Genomic DNA, 16,759 nt, shown 5'->3' on the forward strand with positions numbered 1-16,759 from the left:
TGGTGTTTACATAGACAAACCCCTAACCAGTTTTGTCCAAGTAGTCTTGCTGTAGTTCTGTTGCAATCCAAGCAACAAGGTGTTTGGCAATTAAAATTAAAAAGTGAAGGAATTAAAATGTCTATGTAAAACGAAGCCAAAACTCTCCTATATATTTGCCATAATTTTCTTTTTATTCCATGTTTTCAAATATAGATTTGAAATTAGGCACTGTTCAAAGCATGTCTGTTGCCCCTAGGAATATAGTAAGTCCACCTGGACAAAAATCATAAAGACTGGTCTAGGTTAAAATTCAGCCTTACTGATTTAAATTGTCACTCTTAAGCCATGACGTTTGGAATGACTGAAACTTGCATGAAAAGACTCTGTGATTTCCTGAAGTCGTGTCTTGTTTCAGATTCTGTTCAAATCTGAGAAACTGGAAATAAAATAGCCATCACACTGTGCTGCTGAACTGCTATGATAATGTATTTTTACATTCTTTCTTCTTTTGCCTTATACCAGTGAGTGACACACACACACAGCTCAAGTTAAATGTAGTGTCAGCAGGGGCGTCATGCAGCTAAATGTTTTAAGGGAGGCACATTTGGAAAACACATTATGATTGTTACAAATGGCTGGTATTTCTGATACCAGTTACTGTTAAAACATATTCACTTGGGGTTTGCTAAGGGTAGGCATCTAACACTGCTGGAGTGGGACCCTTTCTTATATATTAATCTCTTGCTAGTCAATCATAATCATAAGTCTCTGTTTCTGATTATAAAAAAAAAATCCTTAAAGATGGTGTGCATACTGTATTGTACAAACTGTAAGAACAATTAGGTAAATAAATATTATTGCAACTGAGCTTTTTAGTCCCACTTAACAGTAATCACTTGTAAGACCACCTCCTACCTGTCTGAACCTCACTGGTGCTGGTACGTCTACTACTACAGCTGCTTCCAGGGAGACACTAGCAAACCCTTTCTATTCTCATCTCTTGCCAGTTGATCTTCTGGCATAATCAAACTTGTCTCTGTTTCTGATCATGACAAGAAAAGTCCTTAAGAATTGTTTGTATAATGCATTGTACAAACTGTAAGAACAATTAAGTCAATGTAATTGCAACTGAAGCTTGGGTGGGTCGAATGTCCTCCTCTTGTTTGTAAACTTTCTATGATCATAGTTTCCAAGCTATTTCCCTGCCAAAATTTGTATTTAGTTATTTTTTGCTTTCCAGTTTAGGTTTGTTTGACTGTTGTGGTTTTCTGATGCTGTAATCTTTACCAGGTGTTATCATAGCTGTTTCATACATATTCCCTTCTCCAACAATCATCTGGAAACCTTAAGTGTCATAAAAGCTCTGGTAACCAGCTGGCATGCAAAATTGGTTGAAACTCACTTTTCAAAGAGAGAAGAGCAAAAGAGATCTGGGATGCAGCATTTTATGTGCTGCCCACTGGCATCGTTCATCATAATCTTGTGCAAGATGGCTATAAAATAGAGCTAGTGATCACTAAAGTTTCTCTTTCTATTCCCACTAGGTGTGACTGACTGAGACCGTTTTATCTTGGCAGTTAATTGATTGTCCTTTATGGATCTGTCAACCCGGAATTATTTTATTTTATTTAGATGGAAGATCTGCATTTTTTACAGTGATCATTCTGTGACCTACCCAACAAGTAGGGCAAAGTCTATAATGGTTTTACCTTATTTTCATTCACAGATCAGTGTTGATTTGAAGAAGCATAGTACTTAGCATACATAGCATATTTCCCTTTATTGTACTTAAGTAGATTGGAAATTGGAATTTGAAAACCAATGTGTTAATTACCAGTTGATACAAATTGCAGAATTCTGCAAACTGATGTGTGATATGACACACATAGATTGTTTTTTCAATATAATGCTGTGAATAAATATGGAAGCATATTTTTCATATAAGTTTACAGACAAGAGGAAGCCATTCGACCCATTGTGCTCATTTGGTGTCCATTAATAAATAAGTGATCCAAGGATCATGTTCAGTCTATTTTTGAATGTTCCCAAATATTCAGCTTCAATCACATCGCTGGGGAGTTTGTTCCAGATTGTGACAACTCTCTGTGTGAAGAAGTGTCTCCTGTTTTCTGTCTTGAATGCCTTGAAGCCCAATTTCCATTCATGTCCCCGGGTCTGTGTGTCCCTGCAGATCTGGAAACACTTTAAATGGTTATTTGTAGACAGGTTGTAATTATAATACAAAAGTGTGTTATCTTCTTTGCTGAGAGCCATGCTTTCTTGAAAAGTGTAATTATCACATCTATCCATTGTATAATATGCTTTGACAATAATAATTGTAATAATAATCATTACAATACAAATCTTGGGAACAGAATTAATTTACATACTGTAAAACTGCAGAGAGAACTGCCACTTGTTCAAACCATCTCTCACTGATACTGGTTAAGGTAACATGGTTTTTGTTATGAATTTATATGATATCTGTACTATTGATTAGATAAGAACATAAATTAATATAGGAATGTTTTGTACACATGTGCATAAATGTTGGAGGTTTCTATATTATCATAAAACTGAATGGATCAGGAGGAGAAAAAACAGGAAAATGCAGCTGCAGATTATCTGTTGCTTGAGATAGTGCTGCAGATGTGTTTATTTTAGGAGCATAATACAATAAGCTGTAAAGGAGAAGTAAAAATATTGCAGGAATGTGAATGCCTCCATAGAATAATAAAATGATTCTATTCAATTTTCAAATTAAGAATTGAATCATCATCCTTTATTACAAAATATAATGCAACACTGTCTAGCTGAATGTTGATGTTGAACTGAGATTGAACCCAAGTGGGGGTTCTACACTACACTTTCTCAGAAGGGAAGGGAGGGAAAGGGGAAAGAATATGATACTTTCACATCCTCTTTTTTGGAAACATTTTGGGAAATGAGTGCAAAACCATAGAAGGGAAGAAGCAATTCAGCATATTTATTTTATTTGTTTGTACCCTTTGAACTTTAATAGAGTCCAGCCAAGACTAACAGAGACTAACGTTTCTTGTTTCGTCATTGTAAACATGTTCCTTCCAGGACATCTCATAAAAGAGAGCTTATAACTGGAGAGCAGAATGATCAATGCAGAATCAATCCTGTGGTTTAACCCCTTTGAGCCTTTCTGTACCAGGCTTTGTGCACTTATCATGTCAGTGTTAATCCAGTAGAACATGTGCTAGTCTGGTTATCATGCTGCTCCAACCTTACACAAACATAGATTTTAGAAGTAATGTTGTCTTGACTTCAGAAGAGTTCTGGCCTAACTAATTTTTGAACTTATATCTGTTCTGACAATCTCCAAAGGGACTGTACAAGCTTCAGGAATAATTGCTCTCCTTGGACGTTTAAAAATCAACAATGTGTGACATTTGTGATGCCACAAAGGACAGACTCTTTTGTCAAGGGCCGAGTTAAGGGGACATTATATAATCATGGTAACAAAAGCAGGACTGTGCTCTTCTTTTTTTTTTTTTTTGATCATATAAAGTCTGCTTATATAAATGTCAGTAGTTGGATCGGGGGGGGGAATAACCAAAAATCATTCAAGAGTATGATTTTAAGTGCAGACTTTTATTTTGGAGATAGACACCAAGGAACTGTTTGACTTCCAGACTGAGAGGATATTAAGAGTGTGTCATAACTACAGTGCTCTCTTTATTCTTTCTCCGGGCTGTTTTGTGGCTGAACTGCTGATGCTGCTTTTAACAGGAGTTCAAGGCAACTGTTATTTTCTTGTCAATAGGTTGTATGTGTATGATTTATAGTTTCAGAAAGATCAACACAAATGTAATACAAGGAAGTGAGTGCACCTGCTGTTTCTCTGTTATGAGGGGAGAGTGCATGCATGAGACGCATGCAACCAGTTTAATTTCTTCCAGCCCCCTGAAGAATACTTCTCATTGTGGGCAGGAGCTGCTAATTAGAACCAGCAACATGATGTATGCCCTTTTTTGGCTGGGGAAGTAATCTTAATGTCAAAGGTTGCCTTTCCAAAAGACGTGAGCAAAATTCTGGTGTATTTTCTTTTTCTAGAGGGATTTCTTCTCACACTGTGCATTCCTTAATATTGTTGTTTGGCCAATTGACTTTCTTGGCCAAGCATCTTTTTCTTCAAAGTAGTGTGCTGCTACCTGTATCTCCTCATTCCCCGACACTTCTCCTTTTCTTACCTACAGTGGAGAAGGGCAGTGTGCCATGGGATTTAAATTTTGTCATGCCTTCAGCTTGCATGGCATTTTTGCAATCACGCCTTGTGAATGGGGAAACCATGTGGTCCTGAAGTACCTTGCCTCCTATACCACTTCTCTCACACTGTCACAATATATATTTTTTCTTTCATTCTTTAAATTTGTTTCCTTCTTTGTTAATAACCACCTTAGTGTGAAACCCCGGTTACTAACCAACCTGTTTTGACTTGTCATTCACAAGGGGCCATCACTAAGTAGCAGTGTTTGGCCAGCTGTGCACCAGCTAGTGACAGTAGGCCCTTTCAAAACAATATCTAAAATTTGACCATTGTGATAAACAAATTTAAAAATCTAGGAATGGTGGTATTGTTTTGTCAATATGAGTATTTCTGTGATTTAAAATCAGTGTGAATTTCCTTCAGTCCAGGAAAACACTCATGAGTCTACTGTACTTTTATTTAAAGGTAACTCCCTTGCATGTAGATTGACAAAATTATTTACTAATGTTTCTGTTATTGTGCTTGTGGCCTCCAGACTTAGACTACTGGATTAACATGGTGTTTTGTTCTCAAGCTTTTTAGCTTAAACAAAAGATGAAGTAAATCTGCCACACACACAAAAAGTACCTAACAAATCTGGACAATTTGGTGGTACAAACTACATGCTACTTAAACAAACAATGCAGGCAAACCGTTTAAAAAGAAATCCAATATTTATTATGCCATTAAATCTTTGAAAGCAGTGGGCTACTGTGTTCAAGTCATTAGACTGCAAAGCCAAGACAAGACTTTTTTTTTTTTTTTCTGCACTCAACTTAAAGTGGAGAATATGGAAACATTCGCAACAGGAAGTCTTTCAACATCCTTTGGGAACCATTCAGGAAGTGAATTTGATTTTCATTATACGTGGATGTTCACAGATGTGTCCTTAGGTCTTTATCAGAGAATTATAATTAAAAAAAAGAATAAATCATGCAATTAATTTTCCTGTGTGTAAGACACAAACATTGTTTTCAAAATCTTTCCATGTGGTCTCCAACACAGTGTAACTAAAATATGTACATTTATAGTACAGAAGGAACAGATTTTCAAATAACCAAAACTGTCCGACCTTCTTTTTCCCTTTTACCTTATCGATTTACTAAATGACATATCACTTGCTCTAAGGACATCATTGATCCATCACTCGAGTTATCAGTCTGCCACTCAATAGATTTTGCCTTCTTTGAAATGCTTGAAGGACATCTTTGTGTTTATAGAGAAAAGCTCTTGGCAAGCACCCATTCATTCAGTACAACCCAGCAGGAAAATGACAGTGGAGACAGTAGGTGCATTTTCACTGCCATTTCTGATCCAGATCAAATGCAACGGAACATTTGATCACGATCAGTGGTATTGCGTTTGCACTGCCATTTGATCACGATCAACTTTCAGCCACCACTAGCACGCAAGTCCAAACTTCATTATATGAATATATTACATTATTCCTTTATTACATTATACATTAGCACATCAGACCAAAATTAATTATATGTATATTAAATTAGTCTTTTAGAATGCAGGGCTGTATCGAAAACTGTCTTTATCTTGTTACGAATTATTATAACAAGGAAAACCAGCGCACTTCAATATTTAACATAACCGAAGCATTGAAAATAAAAATACAATTATATATTTTTGCTAACATAAAATAATAAGCCATTTAGTGTTAGTTTTAACAATATTTATTTATAATACGGGCAGTAGGGCAGTGTTCTCCTATCTGCTCCTCTGATGTGAAGGCTGTTTGTCTGCCCCCATCTCTAATACACACAACGTCGCAGTGCATGCCGGAGCTTGAGCCGGTCGAGCGTTTACACTGCCAGGATCAAATGCTACCAATTGTATTTGATCTGGATCTGTACCATTTCCCTGAATCCGATCGCCAAGCGTTTACACTGCCATTTCTGATCCTGATCAAATGCTACCGATGCATGTGATCCAGATCAGAAATGGCAGTGTAAATTCGCTTATTGTTTTTTTGCCTATGAGTATGGCCTCGCCATGTATTCCTGTATTTTGTTTGCTTCACTACACTGGTGTCTCTAGTGAGGCCAGGTAGAGACTGGCTGAACCGAGTCCTAGATTACATAGTCCAGTATCTTACTGGGGGTGAATTTCATAACGGTAACAGTTAAGGATCAGTGTGAGGCGAGTGACAAAATATTCAGTTGCATGCCTTTAGGTTTGCATTCCATGCCCCTAAATTCCCAATGCCACGTTAGAATCTCTGCGGTGTCCTGTGTTGTCCGTCTACGAGTGCTACGATCTGAGGCAAGACAGGGTTACACATCTGGAAGGAGAACATTTCTTGTCAATCAGAGTAGGAGAGTAGCTAGAGAAATGGATGGAGAAACATGGGAACAAGAGCCTGGAAGGGTGCAGAACAGGGATGGGAACAAAGGGCATACTAGCATTGACAGCATATCAGGGCTTAGGAGTCAGATAGGAGGCTGAACATGAAGATGGAAGGAGAGGTGGAGGCGCATGCAGGGATGACTGAGGGAGAGCGCAGAAGGTGGAGGAGGAGGAGAGAGAGCGAGAAGTCAGATAATGCATTGGGATGTGGGAGGCAGCACTGGAGAAGGTGGCAAAGTCAGACAGAAAAAAACTGACAAGGCAGGAGAGGAGTGGTCAGAAGATATTAACCTGTAGGTCTTTTACATTTTATTTATATCTTGTTCTTATTACTTAACATTTTTGTGTTTTTTCTGTGAGTCTATTTCGAAGGCTCCTTGACAGAGTTTGAAAGCCTGAAGCAATCTAAAGAAATAAGACTACAGACAGCACTCCCCCCTCCCTCCCTCCACCAAACCTGACACAGTCTTCACCTATCACAGCAACAAATATATAGAGTTATCTCTGGCAAATAAAAACACCTTTCTGAAGCTCTTCAATATGCACCACAAGTCAGAGGAACTTCTAACCTGAACAGTGGCATGATTGGATTTAATTGTCAAATGGACAAAAACAAACAAATACAATCCAGTCCACCTCAAGGGTCTTCTTGCTTTTGTTTATTCAACATAATATTGCACTTATGTCACCCAGGATAAGGGCATCTACCAATAAAATAATAATAATAATTATTATTATTATTATTATTATTATTATTATTATTATTATTATTATTATTATTATTCGTTACATTTTCCTTTTTAAAATGTTCGTTTGTGAGCATAGTTAGTCTGCAACAGTCTTTATCTATGCTATCTATCTGCTGTGAGCTTTCAGCAAGTGAAAATAAAGTAGTCTTAAAGTGGAAGAGTTGGAAGAGTACAAGTACATAGAACAGGGGTGACCAACCTTTGTATTGGAGGGGCCCAATCCAATTGGTTTTATGGGTCACCCTAAATCAGTAATTTCTTAAGACTGGGGACTCAAATTAGTTATTGTTCATTTAAAAGAACCTTTCACCTTGAGGTCTGTCTCAATAAGGAGACAATGAGATCATGTTTCCAGGTATATATACAATCCACGTTTTTAAACATTGCAACACAAGAGTTGTGGGATTAAGATGGTTTGAAAGAGCAGCACTTTACGGTTATTGATTTGTTTTTATTCATGGTAAATGTGCAATCTAAAAAATACCAACCAGAAATGATCAAGCCCAGTTACAAAATAATAGTCTTGTGTTGTGTCATTTTAATCCTTTTTCTTTTTTGTCTCTTTTTTCCAGAACCATTGCCATTACCAGGGTTTTGTGGAAGATATCCCAGACTCCACAGTGGCTCTCAGCATCTGCTCTGGTCTAAGGTAAGGGGATAGATGCCTGCAAACATTCTATTCTCAAGGCAGAGAAAATTAAAGCAGATTAGACAGAGGTTAAGATTATGCACTCTCTCTCTGTCGGGAAACTCAAGGCTGATGGCTAAAGGCCCAATGTTTTTTAATATATAATTATGCTGGGCCTCTAACTGGCTCAAGTCAGCCCACACAGATATTCTACTCAGAAAAACACAACAAGTTATCTTGTTCCTTAGCTGTCACTTGGTTAAAGACAGTTGGACAGCAAATATTTTATTGACTAACACATTCATCGTTACATCAACTGAAAACCAACATCGGCCACATCAAACCAGAGGAGCTTTTCCAGATCAGCAGGGAAACACGCACCCGGGGACACAAAAGACACTTCTTCACACAGAGAGTTGTCACAATCTGGAACAAACTCCCCAGCGATGTGGTTGAAGAATGGCCTCCTCTCATTTGTAAACTCTTATTTTCTTAGTTATGAACTTCTTTACACTTGGTGCATTTACTTGCCTAAAAGTTCAAAGCACAAATAAAGACAAGAATTATACTTATTCCTCCTTAATTTTGGGACTGTGAAGGATATGGAAACTTTTGTTTCAAACAATCAGTCTATTGTGAAAGTGACTTTTTTCTCTTCCATTGCATTGTGTATGCCTGAATTTTGTAGGAAAAGTGTGTTTTTTATTAATACAATTAGCATATATATACACCGATCAGCCATAACATTATGACCACCTGCCTAATATTGTGTAGGTCCCCCTTTTTCTGCCAAAACAGCCCTGACCCGTCGAGGCATGAACTCCACTAGACCTCTGAAGGTGTGCTGTGGTATCTGGCACCAAGACGTTAGCAGCAGATCCTTTAAGTCCTGTAAGTTGCGTGGTGGGGCCTCCATGGATCGGACTTGTTTGGCCAGCACATCCCACAGATGCTCAATTGGATTGAGATCTGGGGAATTTGGAGGCCAAATCAACACCTTGAACTCGTGATTCATCAGACCAGGCCACCTTCCTCCATTACTCCGTGATCCAGTTCTGATGCTCACGTGCCCATTGTAGGCGCTTTCGGCAGTGGACAGGGATCAGCATGGGCACCCTGACTGGTCTGTGGCTACGCAGCCCCATACGCAACAAACTGCGATGCATTGTGTGCTCTGACACCTTTCTTTCAGAACCAGCATTATCTTTTTCAGCAATTTGAGCTACAGTAGCTCATCTGTTGGATCGGACCACACAGGCCATCCTTCGCTCCCCACGTACATCAATGAGCCTTGGCTGCCCATGAACCTGCCGCCAGTTCACCGCTTTTCCTTCCTTGGACCACTTTTGATAAGTACTGACCACTGCAGACCGGGAACACCCCACAAGAGCTGCAGTTTTGGAGATGCTCTGACCCAGTCGTCTAGCCATCACAATTTGGCCCTTGTCAAAGTCGCTCAGATCCTTACGCTTGCCCATTTTTCCTGCTTCTAACACATCAATTTTGAGGACAAAATGTTCACTTGCTGCCTAATATATCCCACCCACTGACCAGGTGCCATGATAACGAGATTATCAGTGTTATTCACTTCACCTGTCAGTGGTCATAATGTTGTGGCTGATCGGTGTGTGTGTGTGTATATATATATATATACATACATATGCTAATTGTATGTTGTCACGATCACCAGTTGTAAGCGACTGTTAAGCAGCCACACTGTCCTCCAAACGGAGCAATTACTGGCCCACTTTATAAACAGTTAAAGTACTTCAGCAAGGGTGACAAATAACAAACAGGGATGTCAGATGTGTACATTTTTAATAAATGTGGTTTATTGTGGGAATTCAGTATGACATTGATAGGATAGAAAAGAACCAATGAAATAAGTGAAGTATAGAATATTGGACAAAAGAAAGACTGCAGAGTACGGCAGAGGATATGAATGGATATATGGAAAAGGACTTAGTAAAGGTAGAGAAGTACTGAGAATACAAAAGTGTTGAGCTGAAGCAGGAGCCGCCTTAACTCAAATTTGAACGGGGTCAAAGATTTAAGGCGGCCCTGGACCGGGTCAAAACTAGTCCCGCTTTTTGACCCGGCCTATCTTTCGAGGCGGCCGAAAGGCGACCTAAATGTGAATGTGACGCGCCGGGCCCTGGGCCGAGTGGAAAGCGTCATCGTGTGACGCAAATCAAGCCCCGCCCCCAGAGACTGCGTGTCTGAGAGACGCGGAAAAAATACACAGTAAACACATCGCGCAGCAGGACACAGTATTGTCTCTGTATTGTTTGAATGTCATATCGATATATATCTTAAATGTAGTGATACATTTCGCTACCTCACATCTTATATATATATATATATATATATATATATATATATATATTAAAAAAGTCTAGGCTAAGTAATGAGTTATAATGATGTAAACAGTTCAAACTACTCGGTCGATTAAAATAAAAGTGTGTAGCTGGTAAACTTGCTATTGTTTTTTTTTTTTTTGTACCAAGTATGATTGAAGTCTGGAATTTAACAGCATGCATTTTACACGTGAAATTTGCATTTTGAAATTGTGAACGGGACCAGGTAACTTTATTAATTATCCGAATTTTGCATTAAAACGATATAAATTTAACCAAAGCAGGTTTCCATTCCATTCCAAAACTATACCATCTGTTTACTATGCAATCTGAAATGCGATTAAATAGAGCTGTGCAGTACAATTACTAATGCCGGCGTTAGAGGTGACAACTGGGACGATGCTGAAATGAAAGTGCTGTTTACAATGTGGATGAAGATAAAGTTAAAACAGAAACCGCAGGAAGTGCACAGCGCTGCTGTCTTGAGGATATAAAACTACAGACGCATCACAGAGGCTGCTTTCGATGCATACGATTGTATACTAATGCATACGATTTCTTGTGATTTAATGTAAAATGTCCTACTAAATGTGCTTCGCTTTCGGGTGAATTGTAGAACAGCACTTTCAGACTTGCAGAACCGAGGACAGACATTTGAAAAGGGAAATATATTAATTAGATTCGCCATTGAACCAGCACATTTTTAATTAGAAAGCTTGGGGTGCAAAGGGTTAAGATTACTTTCAAAGAAAATATAGAACCGATAGAATAGCCTATATTTACATCGATATTAATAAGTTGTGATTATAAACACATCGCATACACCTGTAAGCAGATCTAATGTCCTGCGTAACTGGTTTGTTTGAGCAGATTTATTTATTCCCGGCATGCATTTCGTTTAGGCCGCCTTTTCGCCCGCATATGTGAACGCACTTAGGCCTCCTTAAACCGCAAGTGTGAATGGGGTCTCTAAAAAAAGTAGGACTAAATTTGAGGCGGCCCAGGGCCGTCCTAATAAATTTTAACGGGGTCTCACGTTCAGACCCTCCACAACAGACAACCCAACAAACACATAAATGTAGAAAACAATTAGAATAATGGGAATTTAGATAAATGAGATTGAAATGGATGCAGTCCAGGAAATGCAATTAGGAACAGGCTGAAGAAAAGTAACAAAGTAAAGGTGAAGTGAACTGTCCTGCAGAGTAACTAAATAAATTCACAATGTCCAAGTCTTGATGAAAATGATCATGGAAAAACAAACCAATGTCAACAGTGAGGTCACCCAGCAGAAGTCCAGTAAAAAAGATTGGTTGGAGAAAATGGAGAGCGTTGCAATGGTCTTGGTGAATAATCCAGGAATGATGAATGCAGCAGTCCAAAACAAGCCAACACACAAACTGTAAAACAACACTCGACAACACAATAACCCCCCACAGAAACAACAGTGCTAATAGAAACAAAAACAAAGAAGTATATAGATATCTGAACAGAGTTAGTAGGATTGATCAAAGTAAATGATAGAAATAGGAGGGATTGAGAAAGGAAAACAATGGAGTCACCCCAGCTATGACTGCCCTGCATATACTAACAGGTGCTGCCTAGGCTGTGATTGGACCATGGAGGATTTGAATGAGCCAATGGGGGGAGAGATAGAACCAGAGGACTGTTGGAAGTGAAGTTTTTACCTGGCCAGGCTACTATCTCTAGTTAAAGGTACAGGTGGGTGTTTAACCACCCACTTGTTTAACATTGTTTGTGTTACAATGTAACTTTTCTTTATTGTACATTTAATATTATGTAACTCCAATCCTACAATAATGTCAAATTATGTCACAAGTGTCCTGAGTGATGTGAAACTGCAGGCCCCTTCAAAGCTTGTGAATCCTGATCCTGATCAGTGACAGTTTTTAAGGTGAAAATGAAGGTGCACGATAATTGCAGGCAGGAACATAAAACCTCGAGTTGAGTCTGTCTCTAGTGATATTACATTTGATGCAAATACCTTTACTGTACAACAAGGTCTGTCTGTTGGGTTATACTGGGGTCTTTAGTTTTATTTACAATGGTGCCCATTATGCCAAGGTTATACATTCCCTAAATACCCGTGCTTTTTAATTTTCCTTCAAACTCTGACTTATTGAGCCCTTAACTGAACCACTTTATTTATTTATTTCATTAGGTCTTCGTTTCTTAAATACTTTGTTTTGGGTGGGAAAATATCCTGCAAACAGAATTGAGTCTCATGTCAACTTCAGTTTGGTTTATAAATTCTTCCCCTCTAAAGGTCTTAGCTGCTCTTGGTTGGTTATCAAATTAATAATGTACTGATGTGAGTTCTGAAACCTGAGTCTCATTGCAGGATTTGTTCTACTTGCTAAACCCCTCCTACCACTACTTATTATAAGAGCAGAAAGCCATTATATTAAGTCGAATAAAGCAAGCCATTCAGCTGAATGGTTCCACAAGCTTAATTACTCTCTGTCCCTGTTGGAACAAAAACTGCTACTGCTCATTTAATTACTATTTATATATTTTCTTGTTGCTTTACTTCTTTTCTTTCAATCTGATCGCTGACCAATCTTGTACTGCTTTTGCAAAAATACTTGATTTTTCACAGCCTTCCTCTGGCAGCCTCTTTAGAAAGTGCACCATAAAACGGCACAGAAACCAAAAAAGTCAAGTTATAAGTAAAGAGTGGTGTTAATCCCTTGAGGAATCCAGTCTGGACTGAGAACTAGTTTACACATGTCCAGTTATTGTACAGTTACATTTTTTCAAAGTGGGGCTTAAAAGATGTGTTCATTCATTTTTTTCACAAGTATTAAACGGGAGTGGATAATGTTTTTGGCTAATGCTCCCAAATGGAAGGCTCATTGTGACACTTAGGAAATGAATAGCAGCATAGAGGCCTTTTTTCAGACAAGTTTAACCTGAGCTAACTTTAAATTGGAGGGGGTATTGATCTGTCATTTGAAAACTGGTTCTTGGAGCAAACGTGTGTTTTGGAGATAATTCAACTGAAATAAGTAAGTAATCCCAATAAGAAATTATAGTTGAAACAGGAAAAATCTACTGCACTGTTCTAAAGAAGCTCCATTATTTTGAAATCGATAATGATTGAATGAAGATGAGTAACAAAGCATTTTAAATGTCTACCTTGGTTTGTCGTTGCATGTGGATCAAAGTGGATGTTCTGTGCATACTTTCCAATCAGACTCCTGTTTTACTTCAGGAACAAATTAATAATCAAATTAATAATAAGCAAGGTGGACAGACATTATTTCCCAACTTTAACTGTTTAAAAATACCTCTTATAAATGTTTGGGTGAAAATAAACTACTTAGAAATTTTATAGTAAATATGTATACATTTATTTAGAAAAAAACAAATCGTCAATAAACCAGTTATAAAAATTAACCAATCAATACCAAGCAACATTGTATTTCAGAATTCCTGCTACTTTCTCTACAATTAAATGGGTGCTCACATATGCTTATTATTAAAAAGTAACTGATGTCGATTGAATGGCAACTTGTAACGCCAAGTGTGTCTCCATGCTAGAGCTAGTTTATTCTGCATGATGAATGCAAGCTGTATGAGATGTTTCTATTATTTTTCTATCTGTAGTCACAAAAAGTCCCAGGGCATTTCTCAAAAAGAGTAGGGGTATTACACCAGTGTCGTGGCAACTATGGCCCTAATCTATTCCCCAATACAACTGGCATTAATCTGTCTCTGCCCAACTCCCCACTGAGTAGCTGATGTGTGATGAGTGTACTGGCGCACTATGCCTGCCGTCGCATCATCCAGGTGGGTGCTATACATTGGTGGTAGTGGAGGTGGGACCCCCTAACATGTAAAGCTCTTTGAGTACCTTGGATAGAAAAGCCCTATATAAGTGTAAGGATTATTATTATTATTATTATTGTTGTTGTTGTTGTTGTTGTTGTTGTTGTTATTAATAATAATAATATCATCCACAGTAGTAATGATCAGTTCTTAAGTCAAGACATTATGTAAATGCAAACAGGGAAACACAGCCATCACCAATCAATATGTCTAGGGGAAGTGTTTCGTGGGGCAGTCCCAAATTTTGCCTTAAATAACTTTTTTCTATCTATCATTTTACATTTCCTATTAAAGGATATAAAAAATATACATCCTTCCCACACTTTGCATGTCTTGGAACCAGATGGGTTAACCACAACATTTGCTTTTCTGAGATCGTTTTCTGGTCTGGGCGTTTTGTGTATCTTTCCTCCACTCTGAACTTGGCACACTACCTGCCATCTTCGATTTAAGTCTGCCTTGTCATGACTTTTGTGCAGCAATGTATTTGTTCCCATCCAGGGGAAGCATAACAAGGTTACACATGCTGTAATATATAAATCACTAAAAGTACATTGTTTTTCACAGAAGTATAAAAATCGAATTAAAAAGGATGCATTGATCCCATCACAGTGTAACTGTAGTATGCAAGTCAATTGCAGCTGTGCTTTTTTTCTCGCCCCCCCCCCCCCAGAGGTATTCTTCATACAGCCAATGGCAGCTATGGAATAGAGCCCGTGGAGTCTTCCACCACCTTCCAGCACCTCATCTATCGGCTGGAAAATGTCCTGTCAGAGCCTCTGGTCTGTGGAGTCCCACATGCTGAGCAGCATCCCTCAGAGACCACACACGCATGGGTCTTGGATCCATTATCTATGACACAGCTGTTGAGAGTGAGTGTTTTTGTTTTTGTGTGTATTTTTCTGTATGGGAAAAAATTGCCAGCTATTGTCACCAGATTCCAGATGTACTCCAAAGTGACTTCTTCAAAATCAATGTGCTCTGTCTTTGTAACATTCTATTTTTCTAGAGCAGTCATCCTCTTTATACGTCCAGTTGAGTAGTCGTACACTTTTTTTTCACCCACATTTTTTTTAATAACTTAAATGTCAACTGAGCTCATAAAAAAAGCAAAACTTTTTATGATTAAGAATAAAGTGTCCAATATCTGCAACAGTCATTTAATTCTAAGAGCTCACACCCTTCCCAATGAAACAATTCCTTTTATATCTCACTGTGCACACTGTGTTCAAATAATTTTTCTGGGTTAAAAGGGGGCTGATGAGTTATCTGAAAGCACACATTGGAGTACTTGAAGCCACTGGATAAGGGCAATTCAGATGTCAAACACTTAAGCCAATTAAAAGTGTCACTTTGTATGGTTTGTATGGTTTCTGTTTTGTTTTGTTGAATTAAATCACTTATATCAGAAAGGTCAGTGCTGTTTTCAAATTTCTGTTTTGTTGTTTCCAGAGGAAGAGGGCTGTGTTGCCCCAGACTCATTATGTAGAGCTACTGCTGGTAGTGGACAATGAGAAGGTGAGGGTCTGTGTGTTTGGCAATGTGAGGTGGGGGGTGGGCTTGGGGGGTCTCACCACCATGATAACACCAAAGCAAGGGGTCCTAATCAATGATGTACAGAGGAAAAAGATAATATTGAAGAAGATTAAGCTGTGAACCTTAAGATTCCTGTTGCTTTTTACATTGTCTTCTGGTTTTCATTCAGTTGCATCAGATAAAGCCTTAATTGTTTTTTATTGCCATGGATTGAAGAGACACCCAGGGCTGAAAGCCACTTCTTCACACTAATAATTAGATGCTCTTCTAAACGTATTAGCAATATTATTTGACCAGCTGCATCTGTGTAATACAGCTCCCCAAGTCTCCATTGTTCTGTAGCTACTACAGCATGAATCATCAGAAGCATCTTCAACTGAGCAAATTATTAGACTAATGCAATAGTCACAAACTCCCAGGAATAAAAATGCAAAGATTATGGTAGAAGGCCCAATGTTAGAGCTTTTTCCCTGTAGCATCTCATGGAAAAAATATGATTTTCCTTTATTAGTATTAATATTATTAGTATTATTATCCATTTATTTATTAATTCAGTTAGGTAAACTGATCTAACTTATTATTTGGAAGAATTTAAAACACGCCTTGTTCCAGAGAAGAAGAAGCTATAGCATTCATTATAGAAGTTAATTTGAATATAGACTAGTAGTTCTTACACGGCAAACCCTGTGATTATACCACAGTGAATGGGGTTGACTAGTAATCCTTTTTACTGTCTCCTCTGTACCATTTGGAAATCTAAATGTGAACATGTCCTCTCTTCCCTCTAGTTCAACAACATGAACCGCAATCAGACTGCAGTGCGAGAGGAAATGGTTCACCTTGCCAACTACATTGACAGCGTGAGTCCAAAAAACCTGAAATCCAGCCATTTATCTTTCGACTGCACGGACTTTATGTTCTATCTACCATATTCCCTGTATAATGGGATGTCTACAGGAGGTTTTTAAATGTTTTGCTCTTTATGTTTGATAACATGTACAATGTGATCTGGGTATGAATT

General features: G+C 38.2%; 1 protein-coding gene across 2 annotated transcripts in view; it reads left to right on the forward strand.

The window, feature by feature from the left end:
* LOC136759474 (disintegrin and metalloproteinase domain-containing protein 9) overlaps positions 1–16,759 on the forward strand; it is a 68,003-nt gene that overhangs the window by 32,515 nt on the left and 18,729 nt on the right. For both annotated transcript variants that reach the window (XM_066714509.1, XM_066714510.1), the window contains exons 5-8: positions 7,938–8,014; positions 14,876–15,074; positions 15,655–15,720; positions 16,527–16,598. In XM_066714509.1, the coding sequence (XP_066570606.1) occupies positions 7,938–8,014; positions 14,876–15,074; positions 15,655–15,720; positions 16,527–16,598 (414 nt within the window). The remainder of the gene's footprint in view (positions 1–7,937; positions 8,015–14,875; positions 15,075–15,654; positions 15,721–16,526; positions 16,599–16,759) is intronic.

Source organism: Amia ocellicauda, chromosome 9 (assembly GCF_036373705.1).
Source record: "Amia ocellicauda isolate fAmiCal2 chromosome 9, fAmiCal2.hap1, whole genome shotgun sequence".
Classification (NCBI taxonomy): Eukaryota; Metazoa; Chordata; class Actinopteri; order Amiiformes; family Amiidae; genus Amia; species Amia ocellicauda.